The sequence below is a fragment of the Dasypus novemcinctus genome, chromosome 21, assembly GCF_030445035.2.
Source record: "Dasypus novemcinctus isolate mDasNov1 chromosome 21, mDasNov1.1.hap2, whole genome shotgun sequence".
NCBI lineage: Eukaryota > Metazoa > Chordata > Mammalia > Cingulata > Dasypodidae > Dasypus > Dasypus novemcinctus.
The window spans coordinates 24,463,198-24,480,393 of record NC_080693.1 but is presented as its reverse complement, the minus strand read 5'-3'; the positions used below and the strand labels follow the sequence as shown (position 1 = coordinate 24,480,393).

General features: G+C 38.0%; 1 protein-coding gene and 1 non-coding gene across 5 annotated transcripts in view; both read left to right on the top strand.

The window, feature by feature from the left end:
* The window catches only part of NDEL1 (nudE neurodevelopment protein 1 like 1), a 59,826-nt gene that overhangs the window by 30,013 nt on the left and 12,617 nt on the right, over positions 1-17,196 (top strand). For all 4 annotated transcript variants that reach the window (XM_058283505.2, XM_058283504.2, XM_058283506.2 and 1 more), the window contains exons 3-7: positions 1,041-1,194; positions 2,178-2,326; positions 4,432-4,568; positions 7,128-7,301; positions 13,380-13,471. In XM_058283505.2, coding sequence (XP_058139488.1) covers positions 1,041-1,194; positions 2,178-2,326; positions 4,432-4,568; positions 7,128-7,301; positions 13,380-13,471 — 706 coding nt within the window. The remainder of the gene's footprint in view (positions 1-1,040; positions 1,195-2,177; positions 2,327-4,431; positions 4,569-7,127; positions 7,302-13,379; positions 13,472-17,196) is intronic.
* On the top strand, positions 6,485-6,591 carry LOC111759265 (U6 spliceosomal RNA). Its single transcript, XR_002793319.1, has one exon. It is a non-coding gene; the product is annotated as a U6 spliceosomal RNA (small nuclear RNA).

Below are 17,196 nucleotides of genomic sequence, written 5' to 3'. Positions count from 1 at the left end.
TCTGTGTGGGCCAGCTCTCTGTGTAGGCCAGCTTGCCTTCACTCGGAGGCCCCAGGAATCGAACCCTGGACCTCCCATATGATAGATGGGAGCCCAATCACTTGAGCCACATCTGTTTCCATGCATCATTATTAAAGCATTAAATAAAAAGATCTAGTTGTGAGTGTAAATAACTACTATAAATTTTTTTTTGGTGAAAGATTTATTTATTTATTTTATTTAATTTCCCCCCTCCCCTGGTTGTCTGTTCTCTGTGTCTATTTGCTGCGTCTTGTTTCTTTGTCTGCTTCTGTTGTCGTCAGCGGCATGGGAAGTGTGGGGGCATGGGAAGTGTGGGCGGCGCCATTCCTGGGCAGGCTGCACTTTCTTTCGCGCTGGGCGGCTCTCCTTACGGGTGCACTCCTTGTGCGTGGGGCTCCCCTATGTGGGGACACCCCTGCGTGGCAGGGCACTCCTTGCGCGCATCAGCACTGCGCATGGGCCAGCTCCACTCGGGTCAAGGAGGCCCGGGGTTTGAACCGCGGACCTCCCATGTGGTAGATGGACGCCCTAACCACTGGGCCAAGCCCGTTTTCCCACTACCGTAATTTTGAGGTAGCGATTTGAAAAATGATATTTAGAGATATCTGCAATAATTCTATTGTGATTCTGAAAATATCTGTGATTTCTATGGAACACAGTTGAAGAAAATGCCAAATTTCAGTTGCTTTAGTGAAAGGTAAAGATGCATTTCCCCCCCATCTATGTTCATGGACCTCTCTGAATTCTCTGGAGGAAGAAGTTAATGATATTGAACCATGTTGTCTTACTTTTCATAACTATTGTAATTGTTGATTTGTGAGTCCTTTGGGGCTTACATCTCATTTTCATTGAACTCTGAATATGTAGACTGAGAAATTTAAAACAGATTTCCTTTCTTAGTAGATATTATAGTAGTTAGCATTAGCATTCAGATAAAAATAATTGAATTGATAATCATTTTTAAGATGATCCTTTTGGTTCATATTATAACTCATTGTTCTCACCTTGTTTCTCATTAGCTTCCAGGAAGCTCGGGATGAGCTTGTTGAATTCCAGGAAGGAAGCAGAGAATTAGAAGCAGAGTTGGAGGCACAGTTAGTACAGGCTGAACAAAGAAATAGAGACTTGCAAGCTGATAACCAAAGACTGAAATATGAAGTGGAAGCATTAAAGGTAATTCTGGCAGTAGAAGGCTGGTGTGTTTTATTAAAATGAGAAATATATTTTCCAGGTTGTGCTTAAAAGCAGTATGCAACAAAAAAATATAAAAAGAGGCTTAAAGTGTATTTTTGAAATAAAATGTACTTTCTTTTATGGAACCAAGGGAAAGGTTTAGAGCTTACTTAGATACTTGAAAGCTGTCAGTTTTCTAGCAATAATATTCCTATTATAACAACATATTGTAGCTTTTATAATTTTCAAAAGCTGCCTACTTATCTGTTTTGACAGAATCTACTTTAAATTATATTTATATTAGATGTACATTTATTTCTTTATTGTTCATAGCCCCCTCAGGATTGGAGTCTAGTTTGGAATTAAAAAATTTCCTTCTAAAAAGGAATTTTCAGTTGTAAAAGGATTAACTGTTGTAAAGGATTCACTGTTTTTGCTACGCTTTACCACCTGCTTAGCCAAATGCTTGGAGGGTGAGAAGGGGAGTTTCTGTGTCTGGAGAGTAGGTGGACTTGGGAAAGGTAGGGTAAGGGCAGTCTAGAGGCTAGGGAATTTGAAGTCTTAGTGGCAATCTACTTCTCTATGCTTCAGAACCTAGAGGTTCCCCCACCAAGTTTGGGGTTTTAGAGGCAAGGATTTCAATATTTTACTCCTTTTCTAATAATGCTCAGAGGAAGCATTATTAGAATTTTTTTGAGTGGAGAATGGTTGACTAAATATTTATATGAGTCAAGGCACCATTAGAATGAGGTCTGCCAGGCATCGAGGACAAAAACAAAAAACAAAACCAATAAAAGGCACTGGAATGAATGTGTAATTTAATGGTTTTTAAATATTATAAAGATAGGGGTACTAGCAACTCAGGTTTTGGGTAAATTCCTTGTTTTTTGTTTTTTTTTCTCCTTGAGCTTGGGTTATGTGCTTTATTAAAGAAAACTCTATGTTAACGATGCCTCCATTTCTCCGTATCCTCGTTCCTTCAGGAAAAATTAGAACATCAGTATGCCCAGAGCTACAAGCAGGTCTCAGTATTAGAAGATGATTTAAGTCAGACTCGGGCCATTAAGGAGCAATTACATAAGTATGTAAGAGAGCTGGAGCAGGCCAATGATGACCTGGAACGAGCAAAAAGGTAAAGGGATGAAGTGTGTTTTGTTAGAATTACCAAAGTTGGCAATCAGTGATTAAAGTCTGTATCGTTAGGCTCAGCCTCTCACCTAGATCTTGGTCCTAGAGATTTCCTTTTGGTATGTCATGTCACCTGTATGTAGCTCATCGAATTGAAACTAACCCAAAATCTTTATCTCTCAGATGATGCTCTTCCAAGTCCTTCTCTTTCCATTTTTCCTTTTTCTCTTCTCTCATTTACTATTGTTGTTTCTATTGGTTTTTCTTTACAACCCATATGATTTATTCCTCCATCTTTCTCTCCATATTCTAAATATGATCATACTTTTTCTAGGTCCTTACATCTTATACCTGAATTCTGTAGTTATCTCCTACCTGATCTTTTTCTCTAAAATTTTCCTTGTTTTTTTTCATTTTCTTCTGTTTAATATTGACAGATGAATTTTCTCAAAATATTGCTTTCATTATGATTTTGCTGAATAACCAACAATGGCTTACTGTTACTGTTGTCAAACTTTTACACATCTTTAGTTATTTCTTACCCATTTCAAACTTAATTTCTGTTACTTTACAGTTACTTCCTGGTATCTCTTTCCTTAATATTTATTGACACTGAAGTGCCTGATGAGGTGCTTGAAGATACAAAGATAAGCGGGTCACTACCCTTAAGGGAGAGAAGTAGGATAAATGCTCTAGTAAAAAATGTAAACGCTACTACAGCATATTGAGAAAGGAGCAGCTAAAGCTCCCTGGGAGAATTAGGGAAGCCTTTGCAGATATTGGAACTGAGTCCGCAAGGAAAAATTAATTAGATGAAGAAAGATTCAGAGACAAAGAGAAAGGAAAGTGCATTAGGTAGTAGTGTTCACTTTGAAGTGTATAGAGACTTGCAACTAAAGGATGAGACAGGAAGGTGATTGGGCCAGGTTGTGAAGAACCTTGCGTGCCAGGTTTTAAAGAACTCTTGGGAGTAGGGAGCTCTTTAAGATGTTTTAAACAAAGGAATAATAGATTTTGAGTTGAGAAGATATTGAAGAATGTGATATAGGGAGGAGGAATTGTGATGACTATTTGGGAGTAATCAGGATGATGAATGAAAAAGCAAGTCAGTAGTAGAAGGTTGGAGAAGAGGAATGGATTTGAAAGCATTTTGCCATTTGGCAGGGCTTGATAAATTGAACATGGCATGTAGAATTCAAATTTGAGGGCAGGGAATTCTATTTCTGTAGCAGATAGCACATAGTGGGTATGTGGCTCGTAGAAGGTGCCAGTTAATGTTGAATGAATAACTAAGATGAGAAAGGCAGGAAGCAGAAAAGTAAATGTTGGGGAGCAGGTGTAGCTCAGTGGTTGAATGCCTGCTTGTCGTGTACAAAATCCTGGGTCCAGTTCCCGGTACCTCCTTAAAGAAAATAAAGAAAAAAAAAATGAGTTTACTTTTGAATATGAGTTTGAGGGACTAGTAGAACTTTTAAAATTTATGTTCTTTCCAGGAGCTGGAAACACAAATCTCTAGTGCTCAGAAGGGAGTTTCCAGCTAGAGGTAGAGTTGGGAGACATCAGCTTATAGGTCCGAATTTCTCAAAATGTAGTCTACAGAATCAAGTATGTGTGTGGTAGGCAACCTGTTAAAAATGCACCATTCTGGGCTATGTTCTAGACTTTTAGAATTAGAAACTTTGTATTGGGGCCTGGGGACTTTGTGTTTTAAATTCCTAGTTAATTCTTACATACTCTAAAACTACTGAAAAATTTCTTCCTGAAAATGTATAAACTTGATTTTTAAAAATTTTCCTTTTTTATTTGTAGACTTGATTTTATTGTGCTTGAAATCCAATAGAGAGCTAAGTCATTTAATAAATGACCTTCCTTTAAGGATCTTTAAGAACTTTAGATAGAGGTTTAAAGGAAGACAATGTATTGAATGGCCCTAAATGATAGCAGATTGAGGCACTGATGCCACTGGGATCTGAAGGGGGTAAGGTCATAATTGGGCTAGGGTGGCTAGGTCAGGAAGTGGCATGAAAGACAATGAGTTTCCTTTTATAGTAACTATTTGCACATATTATTTATTGCACTCATGGACTCTTAATACATGTATTTTTTTAGGGCAACGATAGTTTCACTGGAAGACTTTGAACAAAGGCTAAATCAGGCCATTGAACGAAATGCATTTTTAGAAAGTGAACTTGATGAAAAGGAGTCTTTGTTGGTATCTGTACAGAGGTTAAAGGATGAAGCAAGAGGTAAATTTGTAACTTAAAGAATATATATCTGTTATTGTCTGTAAGCCAGAGTTCTAAGGAAGCTTAACGATCAACTTTTTTTTTGTAACGCATGTATAGACTTTCATCAAGTACTATGCTAGAGCTTTGATCTGTTAACTTATTTCATATCTACCTCCTTAATTCTATGAAGTAGGGATAATAACCTGCCTTATAGAGTTGATGAAGTAGGTATTAAATAATACTTATATACTATATACATTTATAAATAAAATAATTTTATAGATTAGAAACTGAGGCACAGAGAGTTTTGAATTTTGTCCAAGATCATATAGCCAGTCAGCTGCGATTCAAACGGTTTCCCAAAGCCTTAACTACTACCACTGTGTATATATTACTTGTTTTTTATTTCTCCCTACTGCTTCTACCTAAGTAATTTTGTGTTATATACATAATAACACCATGCATGTGCACATATTGCTGTATACAAGATGAATATGTATTTTTCTTTGAAGTTTTCCCTTTTCCCCCTTTTTGCTTATGCATAGTAGGATACAGACTATTATAAAGAAGAAAATAGAAATCACTGCCAATCCCTTTGTCTAGGGAGAGTCCACTAGTAGTTTGCTGTATTTCTTTCCAATCTTTTCTATGACTATACATAAACACATCTATATTTATTTTATATATATGTATATAAAAGAGACCACACTATATATAGTTTTTTACGTATAGCTTTTTATCCTTCTCTTTCCTACTCCTTAATATAGTGAATATAATCCATGCCTTTAAAAAATATTTTAAAACATGTTTTAAAAAAAAATTGGATGGAGAGGATGTAACTTAAGTGGTTGAGCTCCTGCTTCCCACATATGAGGTCCTGGTTTTGCTCTCTGGTGCCTCCTAAAAACCAAAAAATAAGCAACAAACAAATGAAAAAAAGCAACAACTTGGGAGCCATTGTAGCTTAGTGATGGAGTGCCAGCTTCTGCATATGAGGTCTTAGGTTCAATCCCCTGCCCTGGTACCTCAAAAAAAAAAAAAAAAGGGATAATATTCTAATTATATATAGTTATACTTTATTTAATGAGTCCTTTATTATTGGTTGTTACTTTTTTTTTTTTTAAAGATTTGTTTTATTTATTTCTCTCCCCTTCCCCCCTGTTATCTCCTCTCTGTATCCATTCACTGTGTGTTCTTCTGAGTCTGCTTGCATTATCTGGCGGCACTGGGAAACTGTGTCTCTTTTTTGTCGCATCATCTTGCTGCTTCAGCTCTCCATGTGTTTGGCATCACTCCTGGGTGGGCTATGCTTTTTTCACGTGGGGCAGCTCTCCTTACTGGGAGTACTCCTTGCGTGTGGGGCACCCCTACTTGGGGGTACCCCTGCGTGGCACAGCACTCCTTGCACACGGCAGCACTGTGTGTGGGCCAGCTCACCACATGGGTCAAGAGGCCCTGGGGATCAAAACCTGGACCCTCCATATGGTAGGCAGATGCTCTATCAGTTGAGCCACGTCCACTTCCCAGTTGTTACTTTTTTGCTATAAGCAGTGCTGTGTAGGATCCTCATGCATAATATTTCGGATATATTTGATTTTCTTAGAATAGCTGTCCTTCCGACACTTTACTCAGCACTGTTAATGTTAAAAATGATCTAAAAATCAATTTGAAAGATGAGGATTGATATTTCTTTGTTTTAATTTGTAGTTCTTTGATTACTTGTGATTTAATTACTGTTGTCCAAAATGTATTGGCTTTTAGAAATTGTTTCTTCATGCTTTTTCCTTTTATTTTTGAGGGGGACTTTATTTATCTGAAGAGCTGTTCATAAATTATATAATGCCTGAAATAATAACTTTGTATCCTTTTTTAGCATAAGCAAATATCTGTAGGTCAGTTATATACCTGGGAAAAACCATTAATTTTGGGTTAATGTTCTCGCTTCGGCAGCACATATACTAAAATTGGAATGATACAGAGAAGATTAGCATGGCCCCTATGCAAGGATGACACGCAGATTTGTGAAGCATTCCGTATTTTTCCGTTGAATAAAAACATCCATTTCTCATATTAAAAAGAAAAAAATTTTGGGTTAATAGTTCAGTATTTGATAAAACTTTTTTAACTGTTCTCAATACTTTTAAAATAAAATATTTCATAGTGATAATCAATTTAAAACACCTACCCATTTAAAATTACAGAAGTACACTTTGAATCTGCAATAATCTCCACAAACTACATCATTTCAAATAAAAGGAAATGAGTTGGCAAAGAATATTTTTGTGTTACCCGGGTTCATTATGAGTTCTACTTTGGGCTTTGCTCTGTTTCTTTTTGCATATAGATATAGGTGATTGTTCTCTTATATTATAACATTTTTAAATTCCACAAGATCATTTAGAGACAATAGGATTATCATTTATATTCCAGTAGACACCTGTGTAAATGAAAGTTATATAGGAAATTCTTTTTTGAGAAATAGTAATTTAAGAAGTATGTCTCTATGGTATTTACCATATGTATCTTTGTTAGATGTATCTGTTTCTTCTTACTGCCATTGTTTGTAACATTTCACAGATTTAAGGCAAGAACTAGCAGTTCGGGAAAGACAACAGGAAGTAACCAGAAAGTCAGCTCCCAGTTCTCCAACTCTAGACTGTGAAAAAATGGATTCTGCTGTCCAAGCGTCACTCTCTTTGCCAGCTACGCCTGTTGGCAAAGGAACGGAAAACAGTTTTCCTTCACCAAAAGGTTTGTAATGTCTTTTCTTCTTGAGGGTATGGTGAATAATCTATTTAAGATGGCTTGTTGATGAAGCAGGGGTGCTTGTGTGTGTTGGTGCACGCCTTCTCACACACAAGTTTTGGAATCATATTTAAATAGTTTTATTTTTTGCTTTTGGTACTTAACATATCATGAGAGACTAGAGGATAGTTCTGGATCTGCCATAGGCTTTCATACACAGAATCATCAGTTTACCATTCAGACTTATGTAAGACTGACTTGGATGAACATGCCTTTTCTGTTATGTGTAGTTAGTAGATGCCATTTTCAAAGGTGACAAAATGAGGAGTAGCACATAGGCAGTGTGCTTCTTTAAGGCCAGATAAGAAGAAAACTACTTAGCCACTGGATAGAATGGAGCTTTCAGTTCAGATTTATTTAGCTTTTGCAGCTTGCAGACATTTCACCTATTTCCCACCCCCCCATGCTTCCCACCTCTGCTCTTAGTCAAACATAGAGTTTTATCTTTTACTGTGGTATGAGAAGGTTTTCTGTCTAGGCAATTAGTACATTAAGCTTTTTTCTCTCTGTACTTTTTACAGTAGCCACTAGTTGTGCAAGTATTTAAGTTTTAATTTATATTACAATAAAATAAAATAAAATAAAATTCAATTCCTCAGTTGCATTAGCCACATTTTAAGTGCTCAGTAGCCACATGTGGTTTAGAGGCTACCATATTGTATTGGACAGTGCAGATATGGAACATTTAAGTCATCACAAAACATTCTATTGACTTGTAACTCTAGGTAATTTCTACATGGAAGGATTTTTGTTTTTTTTAGTTGAGGTGAAAGTTAGAGACCTTTGATTCTGGGACCAGAGATGAAATGGATGAAAAGGCTAGAAATGTCAGGGGTAGTAGAATTCTGTTGGATGAAGGCCTGTATATATTTTCAAGATATATATTACTTTTTTTTAAAAAGATTTATTTATTATTTATTTATCTCTCCTTTCCCCCCCACCCTGGTTGTCTGTTCTCTGTCTATTTGCTGGGTCTTCTTTGTCCACTTCTGTTGTTGTCAGCGGCATGGGAATCTGTATTTCTTTTCTGTTCCGTCATCTTGTTGTGTCAGCTCTTCGTGTGTGTGGCGCCATTCCTGGGCAGGCTGCACTTTCTTTTGTGCTGGGTGGCTCTCCTTATGGGGTACACTCCTTGTGCGTGGGGCTCCCCTATGCGGGGACACCCCTGCGTGGCAGGGCACTCCTTGCGCGCATCAGCACTGCACATGGACCAGCTGCACACGAGTCAAGGAGGCCCAGGGTTTGAACCGCAGATCTCCCATGTGGGAGATGGACACCCTAACCACTGGGCCAACTCCGCTGCCAAGATATATATTGCTGATATGTCCATGAGCAAAGGCAACTACAAAGTGAACAAGTAAAGCTTATCAAAAACAAGTGAGGGAAGCAGATGTGGCTCAAGTGATTGAGCTCCCTCCTCCCACATGGGAGGTCCTGGGTTTGGTTTCTGGTGCCTCCTGGAGAAGGTGAGCAAGACAGAGAGCTGGCAGGACAGGCAAGTGAGCTGATACAGCAAGGTGATGCAACAAGGAGACAGAGGAAAGACAGTGAGAAACACAACAAAGCAGGGAGCTGAGGTGGCGCAAGTGATTGAGTACTTCTTTCCCACATGGAAGGTCCCAGGTTTGGTTCCCAGTGCCTCCTAAAGAGAAGACGAGCAGACACAGAGCACATAACAAATGCACACAGAGAGCAGACAGCAAACGCAAAAAACAATGAGGAGGGGAAATAAAAATAAATCTTAAACAAACAAAAACCAAGTAAAACAGTGTGGAAACAGATGAGTTAAAAGATCCTTTGAGAATAACATTTGCTGGTATATTGTTATAAAAACAAATTGTGAAGGAAACTGTGATCTAGAATATGTAAAACTATGTTTGGCCATTATTTATAAAACTAGACAATGACACTGAATCTAGAATTCAGTGATTTCTATAATTACATGTCAATCATAAACTTCCTTCAGGTTATTAAACATGGAGTCAGGATGAAGATTAAATTAATGATGGTCTTTATCCTCAAGAAATCTTTTAATAATTTCTTGGATTAAGACCCTTTAAGTGGAATATTCACATAAGTCATTTAAGTTCTTTGAGCTTCAGTTCCCCATTTATATTATTTACCTTATCTTTGCCTTATTATAAGGTGGAATTGGATGAGGCATAATGAAAGTGCTATGTAGTCTTAAATTGTTACTGATGTTATCAGAATATGCTGAGTTTGCTGCTGAGGACACTAGAGCAGATACTGTATAGATTATGTGGTCATCAGAAGCTCTCATTCTCAGTTTTTCAGAAGACTGCTTTTAAATTTGTGGACTTCACAATTAAACATCTGAGTATTAACAAAATTTTGATTTTATATCAGAAATTAGAATTATGCAGATAAGTTCTGAAAATTCTTTAGTTGAACAGTAATCCAACAGTCAGGAGCCTTAGTTGGGATAATTCCCAGAGGGGATGCACCTACTTTTTTTTTTTTTTAAGATTATTTATTTACTCATCCCCTTGTGGCTTGTTCCTTTTCTTTTTCTCTCTTCTCTGTGTCCATTCCTTGCACTTTTTTTCTATATCTGCTTGTCTCCCTTTTCTTGTGTCATCTTGCTGCACCAGCTCTGCATGGCAACCGGCTGTCAGCTCTTCGCAGTGCACAGGCCAGCTTTGCCTTCACAAGGAGGCCCTGGGACGCAAACCCAGGGTCTCCCATATGGTAGATGGGAGCCCACCTGATTGCGCCACAGCTGCTTCCCCAGCATCTACTTTTATAACTCCTTAAGAGTTTTCATTCAGGGTCTTGGTGGGTCAGTAGGGCACAGAGCCTGCTCTGGCCCAGCATTAAGATATTTCAGCTCTAAGGCAGTAATATTTGTCCAAATAGATATATTTTTAGACTGGAGCTAATAATATGAACTTGCACTAACCTAAAAGCTGCTATGTATGGAATCACTGCAGTTCTTATGACGAGAAAGTCAGCATAAGAAACCATGAGAAAAGCAGGTTAGAGAAATCACTGGTCAGCTTATAGAGCTGATCTCTTCTCCGTGAAGTTATTTTTAATTGCCTTTTCTTTATACCATGCCTGCTTCCAAGAAAGCATTTAAAGTGAATTACCGTAAAAGCACAGATTTAATAAAGAAATTTTGAGAATAGGGAAATAATGAGGTTCAGCAATCCCTGTCAAGTGAAGTATAATAGTTTATATCAAATTTAGCACCTCTTTTTTTTTTAAAGTTTTTAATTTTTAAAAAGATTTATTTATTTATTTCTCTCCCCTCCCCCCCAGTTGTCTGTTCTCTGTGTCTATTTGCTGTGTCGTCTTCTTTGTCCGCTTCTGTTGTTGTCAGTGGCACAGGAATCTGTGTTTCTTTTGGTTGCATCATCTTGTGTCAGCTCTGCATGTGTGCGGCACCATTCCTGGGCAGGCTGCACTTTTTTTTGCGCTCGGTGGCTCTCCTTATGGGGCACACTCCTTGCGCGTGGGTGTCCCCTACGCAGGGGACACCCCTGCGTGGCATGGCACTCCTTGCACGTATCAGCACTGCGCATGGGCCAGCTGCATACGGGTCAAGGAGGCCCGGAGTTTGAACCGCAGACCTCCCATATGGTAGACGAATGCCCTAACCACTGGGCCAAGTCCGCCGCCTAGCATCTCTTTTTTGCTGTACAATTGTTGTAGATGCTGGGGGTATAGTGATTAAGACCAAGTCCCTACCTTCCTGGAGATTATATTTTAGAGGAAAAGGACAGTAAACAAAAAGTATTTTTGTGCTGATTAGTGCTGTATAGAAAAACAGAGATATATAAAAAGAGCTAACATTGATTGAGTACTTAGTATGTGTTAGGCACTTTTAAAGTATATTAACTAATTTAAACTTCAGAACCACTTTATGAGATAAGTGCAGGGATTAGCCCCTTTTTTCCTAATGGCAGAGTTGGATTTACTCTTAACCACTATGCTGTACAATCTCAAAAATAAATTGAAGAAATGTATGTGACTGAAAACCTATACTGTGGGGTACGGAAGATGTGAATAAAAATCATGATAAATGATTCTGAATGGGAAGACTTAATTTTGTTACATTATGTATTCTTCTGAAATCAATCTATATTTCAGTTGTAATATCCTAATAGGGAAGTGGACGTGGCTGAACTGATAGAGCGTCCGTCTACCATATAGAACATCCAGGGTTCTATCCCCAGGGCCTCCTGACTCATGTGCAAATGCTGTTGTGCACGCAAGGAGTGCCGTGCGATGCAGGGGTGCCCCTGTGTAGGGGTGCCCCACATGCAGGGAGTGCGCCCTGCAAGGAGAGCCACCCCATGTGGAAAAAAAAAAAAGTGCAGCCCGCCCAGGAGTGGTGCCACACACACGGAGAGCTGACGCAGCCAGACAATGCAACAAAAAAGAGATGCAGTTTCCCAGTGATGCCTGATGAGAATACAAGTAGATGTAGAAGAACACACAGTGAATGGACAGAGAGAGCAGACAGCGGGGGGGGGGGGGGGAGGTGGGATGGGACAGGGAGAGAAATAAATAAAAATCTTAAAAAACAAAAAAATCCTAATGGGATCTTGTTTTAAATGACAAGTTGATTTTAAAGTTATTCTGGAATAGTAAGTGTGCAAGAATAGCAAGAAAATTTTCAAATAGGCTAATAACAAAAAGTGGTTTTGCCCTTTGAGGTATCAAAATATAATTTAACACTATAATAAAGTAACATACTTCTGATAGGATAGACTAGTAATTCAGTGGAACGGTAATATATTCATATATTTAGGGAATTTAGTGTATAGTTACAATGCCATTTCAGCTGAGATAAATATTCTTCACTAAATGGTATGAGGATAATTTACTATATCCATTTTGAGGGAAACAAATTAGATATCTTCCTTATTAGTAACTATAAATTAAATAAAATAATTTAATCATGAATTAAATGATCTAAATGTAAAAAAAATTTTTTGAAAAATACTAGGAGAAAATATGGGGAAATATTTTAATAATAATGAGATGGAGGAAGCCAAAGATTCTTTCCTGAAACACAAAGTTTAAAAATTAAATGTTGGGAAGCAGATGTGGCTCAAGTGATTGGGCTCTTGTCTACCAAATGGGAGGTCCCAGGTTCGATTTCTGGGGCCTTCTGGTGAAAGTGAGCTGCGTGGTGCAGAGAGCAGGCTCAACAAGGTGATGCAACAAAGGAGACACAGAAGAGGGACAATGGAAGATGCAGCAAACCAGGGGAGCTGAAGTGGCTCAAGTGATTGAGTGCCTCTCTCCCACATCGAAAGGTCCTGGGATCAGTACCTGGAGCCTCCTAAAGAGAAGACAAGCACGGAGACCGTGCAGCGAATGGACACAGAGCAGACAGCGAGTGCAAAACACAACGGCGGTGGGGAGGATAGAAAAAAATCTTAAAAAGTTAATTGTCACATTGGGCTATGCCACATACATAAAAGACCAGGGTGAATGTGCTTTAATGTATAGAGCCCTCTCAGATTGATTAAAGGGTAGTAGAAAAAACAGAACGAACAGATGATTTCTGTACAAAGAGATTCACATGACTGATTATGAAAGTAAATAATTAAAACAACATGCCTACCAAATTGAAAAAAAAAAAACCCTGATGATATCCATTATTATTGAGGGCACTGCCATACAGAGTGCTGATATTGGCATAATCTTTTTGGGGAGCATTTTGGCAGTATCAGTTAAGATGGAAAAAAATTGGCATATCCTCTGACCTAGTAATTCTATTTTTAGGAGTCTTCTCCTAAAGGATATATGTTTAAAGATATTTATCCTTGTAGCATTATTCATAATAATGAAAAATTGGGTATAATCTAAATATCCATCAATTGGAGGATGGTTAACTGTACTTATAGTAGTTCCACTCTATACTTTATCCATTGTTTTCAATACTGTATTGATTTTGCATGGAGAGTATACTACATTCTAACATCAACAACAAAACCCAGATGTAAAGGGACCTACAAGTATAATCATTCACCTTTTATTTTTCTCTAGCTATACCAAATGGTTTTGGTACCAGTCCACTAACTCCTTCTGCAAGGATATCAGCTCTAAACATTGTGGGAGACCTCTTACGGAAAGTAGGGGTAAGCATTCAATTCTTATCTCTAGGTATAAATAAGTAAGTATTAAATTATTTCTTAATTTGAAGAGAGGAAAAAAAAAAGGATACCTTCCTGTGGTAAAGACTGAAATTGAGCTGAGAAAAAGCGAAAGCACACCCAGTGACATGCTGAGATTGGTCCAGATAAGTACCTCCAGGGCTTGGACTTGTGTCCACCTCTCTGGAAGATCCATGCCCTGCACTCTTAAGTTAAGACTTGGGTATTCTTTGTGTTCCCCGTTGCTGTTTCTATCATGACTCCTCCATCTTTGTCTAAGATACTTCCTATGAGGCCAGCTATGTGTTTTATACCACTGTCTCATTCTTTTATTTTCCTGCTACCTCCTGTCTTCCTGTCATTGCTTGATTTTTTTGTTTCATAGGACTTTAGCATTGGCTTATGGCATCACTTTCTACCCTTGATCTTGCCCTGGTCTTACTGTTCCTTGGTCACCTCAACTTCAGTGCCTTCTCCTTGGCTCTAACCTTGTATCCCAGAACAGTTTGGCTTTTGAAATAGTAAACTCATTTTTCTGGTTATTCACATTTTCACTCTGAATACCAACTTTTTGACCTTACCAAGAGTAAGCATTTTTTTCCCGCATGTTTCACATGAGGTTTTACTCTGCTATACAGTCCCATGTTACATTTTTTTTAGCTTTCCTTTTAGTAATATACATGACCTTAGATTTTTCCTTTCAACCACTGTTATAACCCATATAATATCTCTGCTAATTGCAACATTATGTTGTACTTTCACCTTTTCTATTCATTTCCAAAGATTAACATACAACATTTTAAACCAGTTCTGTACAAGTTACCTCTCAGCTTTCCATTCTCTAACCTCATTCTAATGTTCTGGTCACCCATATTATAGTTATTAACTCCATGAGTTTACACAATGTATTTAGTTTATAATAGTGCAGAGTCATACAATATTTGTTCTTGTATGCCTTGCTTCACTCAACATAATGTCCTTCAGTTTCATCCTTTTTTTTTTTTTTTTAAGATTTATTTTTTATTTATTTAATTCCCCTCCCCTCCCCCGGTTGTCTGTTTTCTGTGTCTTTTTGCTGCGTCTTGTTTCTTTGTCCGCTTCTGTTGTCGTCAGCAGCTCGGGAAGTGTGGGCGGCGCCATTCCTGGGCAGGCTGCTCCCTCCTTCGCGCTGGGCGGCTCTCCTTATGGGCGCACTCTTTGCGCGTGGGGCTCCCCTACGCGGGGGGACACCCCTGTGTAGCACGGCACTCCTTGCGCGCATCAGCACTGCGCATGGGCCAGCTCCACACGGGTCAAGGAGGCCCGGGGCTTGAACCGCCGGCCTCCCATGCGGTAGATGGACGCCCTAACCACTGGGCCAAAGTCTGTTTCCCTTCAGTTTCATCCTTGTTGTCATATGCTTCATGACTTCGTTTCTTCTTATAGCTGCATAATACTCCATTGTGTGTAAACACCATCGTTTGTTTATCCGTTCTTCAGTTGATGGACACCTGGGCAGGTTTCTTTGTTTTGTTTTTTGTTTTTTAAATATGAGCTATCTCCTGTTTTTCACATTCTTCATATTCATCTGTGACACACTGATCCCTTCCACTGTCACCGTTGACTTCACAACCTCTTTGGCTGTGATGAAGACCTACAGTCTGGATCAGTCATCAGGTATGCAGCCACGTGGACTTAGGCTACTATGAAGTCAGCATTTCTAGCATCAGTTTGCTTCCTTTCCTTCTTCTCCTTACCTTTACCTCTTTTTTCAATAACCTTGCCTGTTGCAACTTCCCATTCTCCACCGCCCCGTGTTTTTTCGTTTGAGATTCTTTCTGAAAAAAGTGGAAATTGAATTTTACTTTCTATAAAGAAGAAATGGGAGGTCAAGACACAAGGTCTTACCTCTTTTGGTTCATAAAATTATGTTCTCACCATCAGATTAATTCTGAATATGCATTTTGAAGTTACTGTAAAAAGAAATGTGTGTAAATTAGTCATAAAGTACATAGAGTAATCTTTCCCCACTCCTAGGATAACTATTTTTTCAGTCCTCTTGTTTCAAGAGTTGTGGTATTTGCCTCTGTAACTCAAAGCACTTATTTTTCTGCATATTGATTTATCAGTGTTAAGCAAAAATGAGAAATTTAGCTCACCTCAATTTATTTTTTTGTTTTTCCATTATGCTTAAACCTCTGTTTCTGAATTTATTAGTCTCAACTCTCTGTACTTTCTTACACACACTTTCTCTCTCTTGTATTCTGTATTGGTTGATTGTGAAAACTGAAAATTAGTCAACAGCACTTAAACAATATTATGCCCATATAAATATTATTTTCTGTACAATCAGAGGAGGAATTGGACTTTTAGATCCTTATATTTTTCCCACTCAAAAGATAAATGTTGCAAACATTTTGTTCTTGAAGTATCATTTACTCAAAATCATATCAGATTTTAGTTTGCTTTGTATTTATATCATAGCTGACTTTTATGCCTTTTTCTTTTTCCCAGTGTCTCTAATGGCCTTTTTTGTGGAAAGAAGGAATATGTACTTTTTTGGCTATATCCCTCATATCATTCAGCTTCTTCACACTTTTAACTGAATGCTTTAATATGCTTCTTGGGCTGCTGCAAAGTTCTCACTTTTGAATTTCTCTTCTTTATACTCTTGGTTTAGTTTTGTTTATTTTTAGATCTCATGTCATCTTCTTTCTTCATTGTTTGTTTTGCTTTAGTATATCCTTAAGTAATTTTTTTAGAAATAGTGCATGAAAAGTTAAATTTGGAGTCCTTCTGTAGTTTATCCATTCAGCTGACAGTCTTCTAAAATTTCATCAAAATCTTCAGTCTCCTGTTATCCACCCGCTGCTCCATGCTTTTATGAATATTTCATTTTATACTTCTTTACAATACTTAGTTCATTGACTTGAACTGGAAGCCCCATCCTCATGCTTCCATCCTGTGACAAATCAAGATCCTTTGATTTAAACTTCCTTGATTTCCTCTCTGACCTTTTGTCATTACCCCCCTAAAATTACCTTTGTAGCTGTTCTTCCTTCTTGTCTCAGTGGTAAAAGTATCATATTCCTGTCCATGGCTCATTTTTCCCTCTGTGCTTTTGGATTCCATTCCTTCCAGCCTTCTCATCCTTTATTTCACCTGTATCTTCAGCCTCTCTCTGATTTATTATTCATATATATGTTAACATATATGTATGTTAATGTTTAATGTAATATTCATGTATTACACATTGTATATAATTTATATGTAATATTTGTGTATTACATACTATATATTTCAAAAATTTTTAAATCTTAAAAAGCCAATATAAGAGTAGTTATTCTTTCCTTTCACCCTATATCACTTTTTTTTTTTTTTGAGGTACCAGGGGCATGGGATTGAACATGGGACCTTATGTGTGGGAAGGCAGCACTTAACCACTGAGCCACATCGGCTTCCCTGAGTTGGTTTTTTCTTGTTGTTTTTTTTTTTTTAGGAGGTTCTGGGAACCAAACCCAGGACCTCCCATGTGGGAAGCAGGTGCTTAACTGCTTGAGCCACATCTATTCCCACCTACATCACTCTTTAGCCATCATCCTCTTTCCTTCACAGCCAAGCTTTTTGAAAACATCTACATTTGTCATTAGCATTTTTGACTACCTGTGCTCTCCCCAGTCATTCTAGTTTGGGTTCTAGCCCTGTGTACCCTGCTAAAACTGTTCAAATGA